The 17,915-nt window shown below is 45.7% G+C and overlaps 1 protein-coding gene across 6 annotated transcripts in view; it reads left to right on the top strand.

Moving 5' to 3' along the window:
* Positions 1 to 17,915, top strand: part of C2CD3 (C2 domain containing 3 centriole elongation regulator) — a 77,600-nt gene that overhangs the window by 24,475 nt on the left and 35,210 nt on the right. For all 6 annotated transcript variants that reach the window (XM_090030808.1, XM_090030809.1, XM_090030807.1 and 3 more), the window contains exons 18-23: positions 1,872 to 2,044; positions 3,259 to 3,382; positions 6,630 to 6,898; positions 9,399 to 9,488; positions 10,506 to 11,126; positions 12,199 to 12,525. In XM_090030808.1, the coding sequence (XP_089886934.1) occupies positions 1,872 to 2,044; positions 3,259 to 3,382; positions 6,630 to 6,898; positions 9,399 to 9,488; positions 10,506 to 11,126; positions 12,199 to 12,525 (1,604 nt within the window). The remainder of the gene's footprint in view (positions 1 to 1,871; positions 2,045 to 3,258; positions 3,383 to 6,629; positions 6,899 to 9,398; positions 9,489 to 10,505; positions 11,127 to 12,198; positions 12,526 to 17,915) is intronic.

Raw genomic sequence — 17,915 nt, 5'->3', positions numbered from 1 at the left:
CTTGTTGATAAGCAGGTTACAGTGTTGTAGCCATGATGGTACAGGAAACATACAAGCAAGGGGGGTGGGGGTGTTTATTATCTTTCATTGGTCCAATTGAATATTTGGAGGGGAGAGATTAGGCAAGTTTCAGATAACAAGTACCCATTTTAAGGTCTAAACTCCATTCATGGGATTTTTACTGATTTTGAAGTGGTTGTTAATGATCTTGTATCACATCATTGTAATAGTTCCCAGGCGATATCTAGTTAGGTGTATTTTGAGTTTTCTGTAATGCCAGTCACTTAACTGAGATAATGATCACTGACCTTCACATTAGTACAGCTATAGAGCTCCATTCTCAAATGTATTCAGACTGTTCAGGCATGCAGTAAGGCAGCGGCCCTAGATTTTAGGAGGGCAGACTTCAACGAGCTAAGGAGGATAGTTGGAAAAGCACTGAGGTCCCGGGGGGGGAGGGGAGCCAGGTGTCCAAGGGGAGGGGTCGCTCCTTAAGGAGACGATCCTCCAAGCCCAAAGGAAGGTAATCCCAACGAGAATCAAAGGAAGCAGGAGAGCACACAAGCCTCTGTGGCTCACCAAAAGCATCCGGGAATGTCTCCTTGGTAAAAAGGAGGCTCATACCCAATGGAAAGAAGGGGTCATCACCAGGGAGGGCTATTCTGTAGTTGCTCGGGGATGTAGGGGAGCAGTTAGGAAGGCCAAGGCAGAGACGGAACTGGGGCTAGCTTCCCAGATTAAGGACAATAAGAAGTCTTTTTTTAAATACGTAGGGGGTAAAAAGAAGGTCCCGGGTAATGTGGGGCCCTTGCAGGACGCGTTGGGAAACTTGGTTGTCACACCAGACGGCAAAGCTAACATGTTTAACGATTTCTTTGCCTCCGTCTTCCTAAGTAGGGACCAGAACAGCCACCTCCGTGCTGGGCCCCCCTCGGGCCCCGGGGGAGGCACACCTGGGCCACGGGTTAGCGAGGATTTAGTTAGGGAGCTTCTGGAGGGGTTGGATGTATTCAAGTCAGCCGACCCGGATGATCTCCACCCTAGAGTTCTAAAGGAACTGGCCGAGGTCATTGCAAGTCCCCTGGCACACCTTTACGAGCACTCATGGTGCTCTGGTGAGGTACCGGAGGACTGGAAGAGGGCCAATGTGGTCCCCATCTTCAAAAAAGGCAGGAAGGAGGACCCGGGAAACTATAGGCTGGTTAGTCTTACCTTGATCCTAGGCAAGCTGTTCGAAAAAATTATGCTGGCACACATCCAGGAGGGGCCAGCAGGGGACTGCATGCTCGTATGATCAGGGGACAACAGGGCAGGCCCTATGAGGACAGGCTGCAGGACCTGAACCTGTTCAGCCTCCAAAAGAGAAAGCTGAGGGGGGATCTTGTGGCCTGTTATAAACTAGTCAAGGGGGATCAGCAGGCATTGGGGAAGTCACTGTTTCCCCGAGCACCGCCAGGAGTGACCAGGAATAACGGTCACAAGCTGGCAGAGGGCAGGTTTAGGTTAGATACCAGGAGGCACTACTTCACAGTCAGGGCGGCTAGGGTCTGGAACCAGCTTCCAAGAGAAGTGGTGCTGGCCCCTACCCTGGGGGTGTTTAAGAGGAGGTTAGATGAACATCTTGCTGGGGTCATTTGACCCCAGTATTCTTTCCTGCCATGGCAGGGGGTCGGACTAGATGATCTTCTCAGGTCCCTTCCAACCCTAGAAACTATAAAACTATGTTCTCCACCCTTTTATGAAATTTCACTTGTTAATTAAAATGTTCCTAATGTATTTGAAGATGCATGAATTGAAACCAACCAGAGAGAGATAAAGATGATTACAACTTTACCAAAATGGTTACCACTGCTGCTTTGTATCTTGGACAGGTATTATTATCCTAATGTCCGGGACCAGATGGTTGCCAGAGGGACCTTGCCATTGTCTCGCCTGTGTGCCATGGTGACCATGCAACATCATGAAGAGATAGGAGTACAGACCTTTAATCTTCCCCTAGTCCCAAGAAGTGATTGTTCAGAGGAATTCCAGCCACGGTCGTCAGGTAATGAAAGCACTTACTTTTTCCTGCATTTTAAAAATGAACTATATGTGTGCGTTAATAAAAAGAAATTAACATTTACTGAAAGCTAATACAGATTTTTAATGTCGTTCCTACCAGCCTTTAGTGCTACAATTTACTTTTAACTCAATGACAAAAATCCCATTCGTTTCAGTGAGAGTGAGGACAGGCCCTTCCTGTATTTACTCATTGGAATGCATTTGTTCTAAGAAGATCCACGCCAGTACATTGCTCTGCTTACTGCCACATAAGATGCTGTGGTCTGATTCCATGCTTCCCGAACTGGAGGAGGGGAGAACTGAAGGAGTAATAGATTTAGCTTATGAAATAAAGCAGGGGCACATCTCCACTATGCGTTGGTTCTTTCCAGCTGATGCATGACCAGCACTGAATCGGCTCTTAAGGAAATCTGAGCTTTTTCCTGCAGAATGAAGGTGACTGTGAGTGAAAGGAGAACTCTTGGAGGAATTAGTAAAGGGGATCACTGGCATGGGGGAGTGAGTGAGCTTGTATACAGTAAAACCCAGATGCTTCACAGAACTGAACCCTTTGTGGAGATGAAGGTTTGTGAAGTAACTGGGGTATACACACATCCACAGCAAACAGCCATGCAGGACTACCGAGGTGCTCCAGCTAACTAAAGAAACAGTATCCTTAGAAGTAAAAGCTGCTGCCAATTAAGCTGTTTGTTGAACCACTGGGTTATGAATTTGAATACGTTTCTTCAAATGGTAAAAAGGGATCTGGTAACTCAAGGAATTATAGGTGATCAAAACTTCAAAGGACTTAACTTTGCTCCCCGTATTCATGTTGATACATGACTGCATCATGTATGCTGAGATGATGCAGTCTTGCAGTTGAAAGGTACAATAACAAATGCCCACAAGAGGGCAGAGTTAAGGTGGAGGAGAATGGGAGATGTTTTGATCTGAGCTGTAATCTGACCACAGCATAACACAGCATTTTGTATTGTAGTACTATAACAAGGCTATCATTTGTTTGAAATGTAGTATATTTAGAGTCAGAATGTGGAGGTCTTTCTAATATTCCTGAATGTGCAACTAAAATGGCTGCTCTTTTAGTTTTTATTATACAAAATCACCTGTTTACATTGCTGGAATAAATCTTATACTGCTTAACTGTGGCTGTAGCATAAAACAATAGGACATTGAATGTTTCTCTCTCTTTAAATCTAGGCTTGCTTGATGTGAGTGTGAGATATAGGCATTCCTTAAAAAAAGCAGAGGGAGTAATCGCTGCTCAAGCCATTTCAATTTCAGTACAGATGCACAGAGCAGCTGGCTTGCAGGCAGCAGCCAGGTAAGATCCAGTTTCAAGACAAAATTGTTTCTTCCAAATTGTTTTTTATCTGGAGGAAGCATGCCCAGGAGTAGAACAAATTGTAACTTGCTACCCTCTCACCTGTAGGAGACCTAAATTCAAATCTTGTTACACCCTGAAGTGAAAATAACTGTGATGAAAAGCACTTTAGTGGGTATTTTTGTCCGCCCCCACCCTCACCCCGCTCTGTCTGAGCTAGTACAATTTGTACCAGACAGGGCAGAAACTAAACAGCAGAAAACACCGTGGGTCAGGTCTGTGGTGCATAAACACAGCCCACAAACTTCCTCTCCACATACAATATCTGCCTGCAACAGACATGACTGTAGCACTTTGGGCTTTCTTCTTTTTTTTTTTTAGCAGTGATAAATTCATCCAGTGTTTTTGTTTCACCAAAGGTTTTGTATTTAAGTGAAAGAGGTGAGGTGGTGCTGTTACGTATGCATTGGTTCTGTTGTTAGGTCAGTACCTGATACCATAGTGCAGACATTTCAGTGACTCCGGGGAGGGTGTTCATCTGCATGGAAGGGGCGCTCAAAAAAGTTAACCCAAAGGTAACTGAAAATGTGGATTTTAAAATGGGTTAGTTACCTGCAGTAGCTCCCAGCCTGGGCACGGTGATTTACGAATAGAAGTGACCTTGTCCATGAAACTAAACCATGTTTTCAAGCAGTGAATTACAGCTACCCACAATTAAGTTACGTTTTGAATGAGCATCCACATGGGGGTTTCATGTGACTTAACTAATCTGCTCTAAACATGAGTTCAGATTTGAGTCTCCTGAACCCATGGAGATCAGCCCTAATTGGTACACCAAACTAGGGTCGCAGGTACACGGACAGAATTGCCATGAGGTGGGGACCTTAAAGGAAAAGCTGGTGGTAGTTTCTTTGGGCGAACCATGTACTGATGAACAACGGCCTTGGAATAGGAGCTGGAGTAAATGTCCTGGGTTAGGGCAGCTTTATCTTGATTCAGGGGATTGTGTCATGGGGTCATAGTCTTCTGGCGTTTTTTCCCTCCCTTGTGGAGCAACTGAGGTTCTCCTTGGATGTCGTGTGTCCACAGCCTGACTCCTTTTTAAAGGAGCGTTGCTTTAAGAGCACAAAATGGCTTAAGCATCTTGCCAGTAGGCAAATTTAATGTTTCATAGTTTCATAGTTTCTAGAGTTGGAAGGGACCTAAGCAGATCATCTAGTCCTACTCCCTGCCATGGCAGCAAAGAGTACTGGGGTCAAATGACCCCAGCAAGGGGTACATCCAGCCTCCTCTTAAAGCCCCCCAGGGTAGGAGCCAGCACCACTTCTCTTGGAAGTCGGTTCCAAATCCTAGCCACCCTGACGGTGAAGTCGCACCTCCTGCTGTCTAGCCTAAATCTACCCTCTGCCAGCTTGTGACGGTTATTCCTGGTCACTCCTGGCGGTGCTCAGGAGAACAGGGACTCCCCCAGTGCCTGCTGGTCCCCCCTGACTAGTTTGTAACGGGCCACTAGATCCCCCTCAGCCTTCTCTTGTGGAGGCTGAACAGGTTCAGGTCAGATAGCCTCTCCTCATAGGGCCTGCCCTGCTGCCCCCTGATTATGTGAGTGGCCTTCTCTGGACCCTCTCCATGTTGTCCACATCTCTCCTGAAGTGCGGCGCCCAGAACTGGACGCAGTACTCCAGCTGCTGCCTGACCAGTGCCGCATAGAGGGGAAGGATCTCCTTGGACCTGCTTGAGATGCATCTGTGGATGCATGACAAGGTTGGCCTTTCTGACCGCATCCCCACACTGCCAGCCCATGTTCATCTTGGAGTCAATAACAACTCCAAGATCCTTTTCCACCTCTGTACTGACAAGAAGGGAGTTCCCCAACCTGTAGGTATGGTGCCGGTTGTTCTTCCCCAGGTGCATCACTTTGCACTTGTCGGTGTTGAATGCCATCCTATTCTCATCCGCCCACCCTTGTAACCTGTATTAGAGGGATCCAGCCCACCAAGGGATTTTATCTGGCCAATGGTGGGTCCCTTTGGCCTGCCCAGCCCAGGTGTGGGGGGCAGCCTGGGCCATGACACATGCGGCCACTCCCCTTGCCCCAGGCATGCAGCAAGGCTGGGTGGCCAGACTCAGTTTCCCAGCATCCCCAGCAGCAACTGCTCTTTATGGCTGCTGTTGCCACTGTTGTTGCTGGAACTGGCCCCTGCTGCTCATCTATCCCATACCCACTGCCAGGGGTGCCAGAGGGGGCAGGTGGGTGGGCAGGGTCTCCATGGAGACCTGCCTGGGACCCGCTGTGCCAGGAAGAGTCAGCAACCCTGCCCCCACTGCACTGAGTCAGCACCTCCCCTTTCCCCCTGGCCTACAACAGCTCACCAGAACTGCCTAAGTGGCCCTCCAGTCCAAGTAATTGCCCACCTCTGTATTAGAAAGAGGATTACAGCATACAGAGCAATCTCCCCAAGTGCTGGAAAGCTGCCAGGTCACCCCTGAGCAGTCTGCTGGCCTCTTCTCTGAGCAGCACTGCTGGGCTCCTGATCCAACTTAGTTCAATCAGAGCATGATTGGTACACACAAAAAGACTCATTTTCTTCAGTGGTGTTCAATCAGGTCCCATCAGATAAAAATCACTGTCCTGGGGGGTGGCAGGGAAACCAGTCATCTCAAACGTTCCATAGTGAGACTCCTTTAGATACACAGAGTTGTACTGCTTGTGAGTGGCTCTCTATACCAGTATAACCTCCTTTTCCTTATCTGTGCTGATCAAAGAATGGTAATAGCTTAAAGTAGTTCTCTGCTTTGAAGAATGATCCTACTGCTGCTTTTATAATAGGGAATATTTCGGCACTCCCCATGGACCTGAGTTTCAGATATGCCAAGTACTATCTTTACTTGGATACTGGTAATTGTGGAAATCCGTGCCACCATTTTGTATAACAGCTACAGTAAGTCTGTATAACAAAAGATAAGAAATGTCAGCAAGCAGTCAAGGGCAAGACCTCCAACCTTTACTGTTAACAGTGGAGCTTCTCTGGCACTAGACCAAAGATGGGAGATGTCTCCTCAAATGTCTCTGTAGATGAGACTAGGGAATGTAGATTGACTCCACAGTTTGTTCCATCTCATCTCTGTGCAGCAGGAGCTTAAATTAATCCTTCAGTCAGCAACATGCACACATGCTTTTGTTTTTCCTAAATACTTCATGTGTATGAAATCCATTATTTTCCTCCTTTTGTCTTGTTAAATGCAGAGCGGTGGCAGAAAAGTACCCTTCAGTCCAGTACAGTGCAGAAGTGGGAGTTAATGCTTATGTCTCTATGCACCTTTCCTTCTTACCGGTGGGGGAGCGGCGCACCACACGGACCGTGGCACGCACATTCTGCCCAGAGTTTGAACACCACGTCGAGCTGCCTTGTAATCTCGTCATTCAGAGAAGCAGCGGGGAGGCATGTTCACTGGGGGAACTCCTGCAGTCTGCAGAGATCATCTTCTCCATCTACCACCAGAGCACTGAGTCAGGTAAACAACAAGGGACTGCAAGTCCTCGCTGGTGCTGCAGTTGCCAATGGTGCTATTGACACGATCACTTTCTAGCTTAGGGCACCACGTGTGTTCACGAAGCTGGTGACTACATTTACCTGATAAATCAGCTGAGGTCCTGAGGCTACTGATGCCCCTATAACAAGTGGTAAGGAAATTTCAGTGATCCCAGGTGATCAGCATGTGAATATTACATCTGATCCAAAAGAAATCAGCACAGTTAATACTACTTTGCACTTAGAGCATCTTTCATCAGAGGATGTCAAAGCTCCTTCTAAAGGAATGTGAATGTTATTGGCGCCATTTTATAGATGAGATAACCGAGGTTCAGTGATATTAAATGAGGCATAAAGCCTTGCAATTAATCCATTGCACACTCTAAAATTAAATCTGGCTATCGCTGGCACCTCAGCTTCTCTAATCAATAACCCCCCACCATCTCTTTGAAGTACTGAAATATTAGTACTCATCATAAAGGGAAACCTCTGAGGCATCAGCATTATATCCTACAATCCCCAAAGTTTTCTTTTGAGGTCTCCCACTGAAATAATGAACAAGTCTGACTTTTCTTAGCTTGAAATATGAAATCACAGCCTGGGATGGTAAGTTCTTGATAAAGAAGGTTTCAGGTTTGTCTGAGGAAGGAGACCGGGGTTTGCCACACAGGGACCTTGGAGGTCCCTGACTTAGAAGGCGTTGTCCCTCTGCTCAGGATCAGACCGATCACCACATTTACTCCATGGTCATACTGGCACAGACCTTGGGGGGTTTTGCTTTCCTCTACGGTGGTAAATGTGAACCTTCACCTGGGAATCTCTTGAACATATATCAGCAACCTTTTCCAGAAACAGGATGTTGGTTGTCATGATCTCCCTGCTTTACCTGTGGCAGGTTAGAGTGTGATGTCTGGTGTTGTGTCAGGATTGATGGTAGTTTTACTAAGTGGTTAGATTATGGATTTGTATAGGATGATTTGGATAGGGATGGTAGGGGGTTGAGCCAGGTGACTTCTGGAGGTCCCTCCCAGCCCTACATCTCTGATTCTAAGAGTAATTTTTTCACATATTGTTCAGATGGATTAATTGATTTTTTTTCCTCTTGAACTTGATTAAGGCACCAATAAGTTAAAATGCAGCTTTTCTGTTGGTAGCTGTTCCTATTGCTTTAATAGATTTCATAGATTTCATAGACATTAGGGCTGGAAGGGACCTCGGGAGATTATTGAGTCCAGCCCCCTGCCCAAAGGGCAGGAAGTCAGCTGGGATCAAGGATCCCAGCAAGATAAGCATCCAATTTACTCTTGAAGGTGTTCAATGTAGGTGCTTGAACCACCTCTGCTGGCAGACTGTTCCAGACCTTGGGGGCTTGGACAGTAAAGAAATTCTTCCTTATGTCCAGCCTGAAACGGTCTTGCAAGAGTTTGTGACCGTTCGACCTCGTCATCCCATGGGGCGCTCTGGTGAACAGACGTTCCCCCAGATCCTGGTGGTCATCCCTGATAAACTTATAGGTGGCCATCAGATCACCCCTGAGCCTGCGCTTTTCCAGGCTAAAGAGTCCCGTGGCTCTCAGCGTGTCATCGTAAGATCTGTTTTCCTGACCTCTGATCATGCTCTCCTCTGGACTCTCTCAAGCTTCTCCACATCCTTTTTGAATTGTGGAGCCCAAAACTGGATGCAGTACTCCATCTGTGGCCTCACCAAGGCCAAGTACAAGGGGAGAATGACGTCCCGGGATTTGCTCGAGAAGCATCTATGGATGCACGCCAGCATTTTGGTCGCTTTACTAGCCGCAGCATCGCATTGGAGGCTCGCGTTCATCTTGTGGTCAATGATGACCCCCAAGTCTCTTTTCTTCTGTAGTGCTAACCAACGTAGCACTGCCGAGCCTATAAGGGTGCTGCAGGTTTTTCCTCCCAAGGTGGAGAACCTTGCATTTATCCGTGTTAAACACCATGAGGTTCTCGTCTGCCCATTTGCTGAGATACATCTTCAAGCCTTTTTTTAGGTACATTATGTAGTAGAATATTCTAAAAATACAGTTTAATGAAAGATGGCATCAGCCTTCAGTAGCAGGAAAAAAATCAACTTTCAGGAACATGTTAAAATAATTGAGCAGTTATGGACAGCACTGCCACTCTATACTTTATTTTAATGTTTAATAGTACTTCCTAGAACGCTCCCAAAATTCAGCTGTGTTGGAGCACATGTCTTGTAGGAGAGAATATACATGGACAATATACACTCAATATTTATTTATACTGCTCTTTTCTCTCTAAAGTTAGTTAGATGTGTATTGGGCCTCCTAGCTGGGCTTTTACCAATTTTCATGGTGGAAAGCTCATCCCAAAATGGCATCCTAGATCTTTAATATAAAACAACAGCATTCTCACTAGGAGTTGATTCATACGTTATAAATCACCTGTGCGCTTTTTAAATCCTTTATGGTTTAACATCTCTCGATATTTTGATTTTTGCAGCCACCGATGTAATGAAAAGTCAAGCATCAAGGGACTACCTGCTTGGAATAGTCAGGGTTCCGACCAAAGACCTGTTGGTGAAGAGATCAGGTAAAATTGTCATATTGCTGATATTTCCTGTGTAAAATACATTGCTTATATTGGGTTTATAAATTTTTTTCTCACCTGAAGCTAAAGTTCTCTTGTAAATATTAGGTCTCTTGTACTTAAATGTGTATTATAAGGGATTTTTAACTGGAGATCATAGGAGGATTTGAGGTATGTGCTCAATAGCTGCTCTGCTAGTTAGATTCATGCTTAGTGTGGGATGAGTTCTTTGGTGAGATTATGAATTCGTTTGAGACAGATCCTACTGAACCTCCAGAAGTCAGGCAAAGAACCAGTCACCTTTTATTAACTAGAAGAACTTGTTGGACATAAGTGGTTACTGGAAAAATCAGTTCTCCAGCAGTGAAGCTTTGTAGTTGAACCGGCTCCTTAATATTTGAATGTCAGAGCTAAGTATTAGCTACCCCGCCAATTTAAAAATGAGTGTTCTGCAGTTCAGGGCTTGTGAACTCAGCCAGGGTCCAGTGGCTGATTGTGAAATCCCCCAGCTAGAAATACATACTTATCCCTATGATGGCTAGCTTTCCAGTCAGATAGATTAACCACTTGTCATGGCAAGCTGTAAACTGTCAAGCCTTAAAGTCATGATGAGCTAGCTTACCATCTAGCTGGCTTCCACTTCCCCCTCAACAATAGAGACTTTCTCAAAACCTAGAATTTAATGGTGGGGAAAAACAGCTTGTATACCATCTGGAAGCTGGGAATCCAAACACCATATAATTAGTGTTTTGTGTTGCATTTGCTTATAAACACTTATCACTAATGGAGCGGAAAATCAATTACAGTGATAATTGTGATAGTGTGATATTTTTAAAGGTCCAATAATTTGCCCTTGCCTAGTATTTCTAACTTAAGTTAACCATGTGTTTTCACCAGATGTAAACTCTTCTAAGTTTTGTCTTGGGCCAATAGCTGGGAAGGGGAACAAATCACTTTTTCCTACTGGTGTTTCTGAAAGGTTGAATAAGGGTGTTTAATAACTGCTTTTCTGCCACGAAGGTATTACAGGATGGTGCCCGGTGACTCTTCCTGAGGATTTGGTGCCTTCCCAATGCACAAACATTATGCAGACCATAGTGGGAGGGCTAGAAGTTTCTGTTACCTTTGCTCATCATGACGACAGAGAACGTGTTGTGGAGGCTGCTAAGCTTTTGGCCTGGAATGGGGAGGAAAACCAAGAAGACAGTCTGGATGATAGTGATGAATGGCAGTTGAGCAAAAACCCTGCCACTGTGACCGTTTCTACTCCTCGAGTGTGGCTGCCCATCCACAGTATGTTACTTGCGGGCCAGACACACATAAACAAAAGCACCTACTGCTATCTCAGGTACAAGCTGTATGATCAAGAAGCCATGTGGACTTCCCTTAGAAGGCCAAAAGTAACTGAAGATGAAAAACAGCTTACAGCAGTATTCAAAAACACACATGAGGCTGAGCTGACAAGGAGCCAACCGCTGCTGTGGTACTTCAGAGAGGAGAGGTTAGAAATCCAAGTGTGGCGGGCTTATGGAAAAGAGCCTGGTGTTGAAAGACCCCTAGATACAGATCGCCTCATTGGGTCTGCCTATGTGGACCTTACAGCACTCTCAGAGAGAACGAGGAGAACTCTGACGGTTAGCGGTAAGCCAATGAAAAGCATTTCATGTCTCTTTTTTTAATTCCTTTTTCTTAATTCTTTTTAGCTGGTTTAACCTCAGCCATCTTAAACCAGGGCTGTCCATCTTCCAGACACCCCTCACCCATCATGCATGCAGCACCACCCACCCTTCTCCTGGCCCCACATGCCACCCACATGCAGTGCGGGTAGCTTGGCTCCCTTCTTTGCTGTGCACGCAGCCTGACTGCGGGGATAGGACAGGAGTAGCAGCCAGGTGGGAGCACATGAGCCACATGCTAACTCTTCAGGGGCAGCCTGCAGGCCACCAGTTAGACAGCCCAGTCTTAAGCCAGTTACAGCTGCTTGTCCTTTCTCCTTTGGTTCAGCTTGTTTTGAAAAGATGAATCCAGTTGAAATACTAATGTCAGAATTGAAGCTTCATGAGTTAGACAAGCAGGAAACAAAATATACTTGCTTGCGGGTAGTAATGAGGTGAGAAGTTGGTGTCGGCAGACTGATAAATCAATCTCAACTGCAGAGCCTAATATTAATGATAAAGCATGACAGTAGAAGGAAAAGGAGCTGCTGGCTAGAGTGAGATACCATAGGCAGGCAGTAGTACCTGCAAGTGTATAGGACAAAGAGCTAGGCCATATGGAAGGACCTTGCAATTTTTGGGTCTGTTTAGTTTCTTATTCTTGGTACCTGGTGGCTGAGCTGACTGACTTACAGTCGAATCTTCTGAACCAGTTGATTAATCATAATTTGCCGATGCTCATGTGTAGTGGGCAGAAGACTAGGAACTGAAGTAAAAAATCACACATTGTCTCTGATTTTTGGAGTTCACGTGAAGTTGAGGGAAATTTGCCGTGTTAGGGTGTTTATTTCAGTTGTTGTTGAAAGTGAAGAATTAACTTTCCTAGGATGCACACTTCTTGCCCTTTACAAATGGGTATTACCTGTTGTTGACAGCCCACTAAGTGATCTGTTGAGATCCACCCTGCTGAGCTGAAGATATATCCTTGCCCCTTGTACAGTGCCTGTTGGAAAGAGCTCCGTTTTGCTTGTCCTAACTGTTTATAAATCCTGGTGTAGGTATTTATCCGCTGTTCCGGCGTAACGCATCAAACTTGTCAGGAGCTGCTGTCCGAGTTCACATCGCACTCACTTCCACTCCTGCCTGTGTTACTGCTGGTAGTGGACTTCACTGTGCAGAAGAAGACAGTCAGAGTGAAGACGAAGGCACGGAGAGAGTTCCCAAAACAGATCAGCCAGCCTTGGGAAATCACAGTCGGAAACTGGACTTTGCAAGCTCAGAAAAACCGAATGGAAAACCGGTTGAGGAAATTCCAACGGTGCATCAGGAAAACACCTTTATGGTCTCTGTCCTTGTGGAAAGGGCAATGCACTTAAGCTTAAAAGGTAAGCGGTTTTTTCTCCAGTGCCTGCTCATTAGAATGTCTGGTACATTTAAAAAAAAAATTTAAAAAAATTAAATAACAGGAATATTTTCCATGGGTCACTATGTTGGTGCATAACAGCCAAAAAGTGAGATTCTCTACCCTGCTCATACTGCCTAAGCAAAATGGATAACACTGTTTGGGTTGTGGAGCTAAAGCATCATCAGTGTAACAGGATTTCCCAAATTCTGATATCAGACTATTAGTTTATTCACCCAGCCTTTGATGCTAATCAGTGTTGATAGATGTTCTTTCAGACTTAAAATTTTCAGCTTTTTGCCTACTCCTGAAGCTAAGATAGTTATACAGGACTAGGAGCAGGACTGGCCAGGCAACATGGTGATGAGGGCACTGTAAGAGCAGAATGAACTTGCTGCAGCCTTGAGCAAGTTGCTCAGTTTCCATCCTTGTAAAAATGAGAATGTTATTTAGCGCTCTTGCTGATGGGCACCTAGCACTTGCACTTCAATTTATTTCCATCTGTTGATTTTCAACATGCAGATTTCCTTTGATTTATGCGGTACATGCGTTCCTGGAGAACGCCACATAAATCGAATTTGCATAAAGCATACCTACTTTATAATGTAAGAAATAGGGATAGGTTCCCTTGTCTGCTGCTCCTGAGGCCTGCTGGGGTGACTGCAGACAAGCGGAGCCCTGGGCAGTGCAGGGCACAGCACTCACCTGAGGCCCAGCTGAAGTGGCCCCAGGAGCTGCTGGAACCAGCTGCCAGCAGCCACTGGGCTGCACTGTGCCCCGAACTCCCCGGGGCTCTGCCTGTCCCCACTTATCTCAGCTCCTGCTGCAGCTGTCCCAGGAGCAGCTGATGCCAGCTCCCTGTAGCCGCTGGGCTGCACTATGCCCTGGTGCAGGCAGCTGGCGCCGGCAGCTCCCAGGGCTGCTGCAGCTGAGGTGGAGATGGAGACAGGCAGAGTGCCAGGAAGAGCCTGGAGCCCCTGAGCCTGCAGCAGCTGCCGGCCCCAGAGTGCTCTCATCCGGCTGCAGGCAGCTGCCTGCCCCTGCTGCAGCCCTGGGAGTGGTGAATGGTGCCTGCTTGCCACCTCTGGGCTGCACCATACCCCAAACTGCTTCAGCCAGGGCTAGGGGGAGTGCTGCGCCCACACCACCCAGGGCTCCACTTGTCCACACTCACCCCAGCCAACCCCAGGAGCAGCCAACCGGGGAGCCTATCCCAATTTCTTACATTACTGTATAAAGTAGGTTCATTTTATGCAAATTCGATTTATGCGGCCTTCTCCAGGCCTATGTCAATCACATATATGCAAATTTACCTCTCGTATAATTAATTTCAGGCACAAAAGAGTCATTGCATAAGAGCGAATCCGCATAAATCGAGGGAAACGTGTATTAAAAATACTACCTTTTAGTGAGATTGCATCTGGCTCTTGGGGCACACCTAACACGATGCATTTGCTGGGGTTTTAATTCTTTTAAGCCTTCTGCTGTTCTCGCCACTGGAGTCTGTAAAGGAAACTGTTTAAGGACAGAACCAGCCCCTTAAAGCAACAGTTCCCAAAGCAAGGATGCAGTTCAATTGGAAAAGCCGGGCTGGCACCAGATTTGGGGGGGATGCTTGATGAGCCCAGAAAGACTGGAAACCATTTTCTGTACATGCATTTTTTTTTTTTACAGCCTATGCAATATCCACTGTCTCTCACAGACAAAAGGATGCTGACCAAACCATTCTTGGACACCTTCCTTGCTGTGCATCTAGGCCAGTCTGTGTGTTCAACAACAGGGCCATTATTCTGACTGGGGCTGTTAGGCCTTACAGGGATACACATAATACATAAAATGGGTACTGTGAGGGAGAATTGTGCAGTCAGGGTTATCTGAGGCAACTCTTTGAAGCTTTTCCTGGAAATGTCACAGTTAAGACCTGCTGTTTCATAGTTTAGATCAACTGATAGGAGTGATTACTCCTCCTCTGTTTGCAGGCATGCTGATAATTTAGCACAAAAGCAAAGAACAGCGTGGTGGCTGACAAACTGCTTGAAGTATAAATATTGATGGTACACGCTGATCTCCTCAATGAACAACTTCTCAAGTTCATTATCTCTATGTCCAGGAACTTGCTACAATGCTTTGTCCTACTGAAAGCATTTTGACAGTGTTGCACAATGTTTTCCTTGTGTTAAGTTTTAAGATGGAATTGTTGTGTACTGTTCATACACCCCCAAAAAGTTGGGGTGATGGTGAGTATAGGGAACTATTTGCTCCGTATCTACTTCAGGGGGAATTTTTATCTGCATAAAGAAGCATTAACCTTGATTTTTATAGGTGAGAGAATGAATAAATCTTGCAGTCCAGTACCTTCAGAGTGACACCTTTTGGAATGTTAAAGGAACACTGAATTAAACAATTGTTAAAAGAGTTTGGGGACAAGTTTATGATTTTATAGTTCTTTGGGTAAATCAGATATCTTTTAGTAGACCAAAGTTGGTCTACTAAAAGATATCTGATTTACCCAAAGAACTTTGTCTGCCCGTGTCTTTAGACCAACATGACCAACCTATACCTCTGATTTTATAGTTGCATTTTCCAATTTTAAATGTCTATTCCTCTGTGCCTGAGAGAAGCCCATACAAAGAAACTGGCTAATTTCTGTAAGGATGGAAAGTCACTGAAATTAATTGGCCGTAACATTCTACAAAGTACTGAAAAAATACGTGAAAAATATTTTCTCCAGCTTGTATGTAACGGTCTTGTTACCTCTTGCAGTAACAGAGGAAAGTCCTTTGTATAACTTCAGAATTGCTGGTGTCACTTCAGTCAGCTGTTACTAGCCTACTAATCATAGAAAGGAGGACCAAAAGAATCAGAAATGAAGGGCTGGAAGGGACCTCGAAAGATCATCGAGTCCAAGCCCCCTGCTCTGGGTAGGAATACTTCTGAGATCAAATGATCTCAGCGAAGTGTCTGTCCAGTCTTCTCTTGAACACTTCCAGATGTCCCTAATGCCAGGTTCCTCTTGTGTTATGATGCACTCCTGATATTCCCAGGGAATATTTATTACCTGGCTTCCTCTCTGGGTCTGTATTTTTCAAATCAATCTTAGTGTTCATGAAAGGATGCTGGATTGTGAGGCTTGAAGTCTAAAATTCCCTGTTCGTGGAACAGCTGCAATGCAAACTGTTCCACATGACCCCATTCGTAGGCCTCAATGATGATGTGGAAGAACAGGAGTAGGGTTTCATGTTCTTGGCCCTTTCTGGCAGGGCTTTGCACCTTTTGGTGGCTTCTGGTGATCTGGAGAGCTATCCACTTGGATATCTCGATCCCAACTCTCTAGGACTCCAGGCTCCTATCAGATTATCAAGCACTACCAGTCTTGCCCTTATATGCACTAGTAGCAGCTCACGTTAACACTTTTGTATCCTAGTCTCAGTTTCCTGAACCATCCAGTCTTGTTTCTTGTCTTGTTCCTCAGCTCCTTTTTTTCCCAGTGGACCTTCAAACCTTGCTTTACAAAGTACAATTAAACCAATTCCTCTTTTGCAATTTCTGCAGAGAATTCAGACCAGGGGATTTGCTGGGCTAATGCCAAACTACACTAGCCTCAATGGGCATTTATAGACATGCTCTGGCAGTGGCGGAGGGGAGAGGCACTTTAATTAGAGTGGCTCCAAGGGCCACTCTGACTTTAGCACCTAGAGCATCACGTGCATCAGTATCCCTGCACTAAAACATGGCAGCGGGGGCACTGTAACTAAAGCTCGTTGAATGTACCCCTGCCGCCACTTTTCAGTGTGGGGATGCTGATACATGTGACGCTGGAGTCTGCTGGAGCATGGCAATTACCACACTCCAGCAAACTCTGTTAATCGAGTCTGCTCTGATGCGTTGTAATTACAGCATGTCGGAGCAGCCTCTCTGCACACGTACAGGTGCCCAGTAGGCCTCCCATTGGCTTGTGGCTGTTTGCTTACCATGTGACATTTCTTGTCTGCTGTAGAGGTTTAGCTTTTAGAATAAAGCAAGCTCAAGACAAAAAAAAAAAAATAGCACTAGCTTTACTAGTCTGCCAAAGCTGTCAGGTATTTTACTCAACTTTGCCCCTACATGTGAGGAGATAGCTGGCTACCCCCTTGTTACAGTAGTCTGCCAGTTTGGACAGGTTTGCCAGCTGATCTAATTGCATATTGTAGTCGGGCTGTGCCATCCACAATCTTAACAAGCCTAGCAAAGTCTGCAAGGCCCAGTTAAACTGTAGGTGGGTTGTGCAGACTGAACTCTGTAAGATATCTTGCTTACGGGGGAAAAAGCAACCTTTTTGGAATTTGCAGGCATAGTTCTTGCCAGAACATATAATCCAACACTGGCATTTTAGTAAATGTGGTGGAATTATAATATATTTAATGTTATTGAAGTAATTTAAAATCTAGGATGTAGTGTAGCGGTTACTTGCCTTCTTGCTATCATAGAGAGTAAGACTGGAAGGAAGCTCCAGAGGTCACCTAATCCAACCCCCTGCCTGAGGCAGGATCATCCCTATCCGTCCAGCCCATACAAATCCATAATTTAACCTCTTAGTAAAAGTACCATCAACCCTGACACAACACATGATAGTCAGTGGCTTCTGCATGACCTGAAACTAAGGGTGTCTTCTTCCCAATCCTTCACTGCAAGTGCTCTAGCAAAAGCTATACTCTGCTGCAGGGTCAGCTTTTCTTTGGAGGACATGCACAGTACCCTTTGTCTACTGGGTATGTAGTGCTGATCTTGTCAGGATGGGGTGCTGAGCTTGTCAGGAGCCCAGGGTACCATGTCTTAATTAATATAAAGCGACCATCCTCTTCAGTGTGGATGCAGTGGACAGGCACAGTCAGGTAACATTGCAAGGCTTGTTCCTGTTGAGAGAGAACTGAAGGACTAGGGAAGACAAGGAAGCAGGAGCTAAGCTTGGATTTAAAAAAAAAAAAAAAAAGAGGAAGAAAGAAATACTCCAGTCTAACCCCTGGTCTTGGCCACTCCCTTGCTGAACAGGGATTTGTTGGGATGCTAAAAACATAGCATGCACAGTCTCCAGCAAGTGGAGGGGAGGAAGTGATCTATCACAACCTCTGTGGCTGATGTAAAATGGGGGAGGAAGGGGTCATTCATAACAGGATCCCAGCCCAGCCTCCTTTTTCTCTTAGCAAAGTGCATAGTATAACGCACCCCCGGACCAGCTCCATGGACACTCAGGCTAGGAACGGGTGTTGTATTTGTCCCTAGACAAGTTGTGCCTGTGTTTTTCCCAGAACAGAAATATCCTGGGATTGGCATGTACATACACAACCCCTCTAATCAGCAGCTGAATGCACATCCATTGTCTGCCATTGACTTCAC

Source organism: Crocodylus siamensis, chromosome 1 (assembly GCF_052110815.1).
Source record: "Crocodylus siamensis isolate JL-2025a chromosome 1, ASM5211081v1, whole genome shotgun sequence".
Lineage (NCBI taxonomy): Eukaryota > Metazoa > Chordata > Crocodylia > Crocodylidae > Crocodylus > Crocodylus siamensis.
This window is presented reverse-complemented; position numbering and strand designations above follow the sequence as displayed.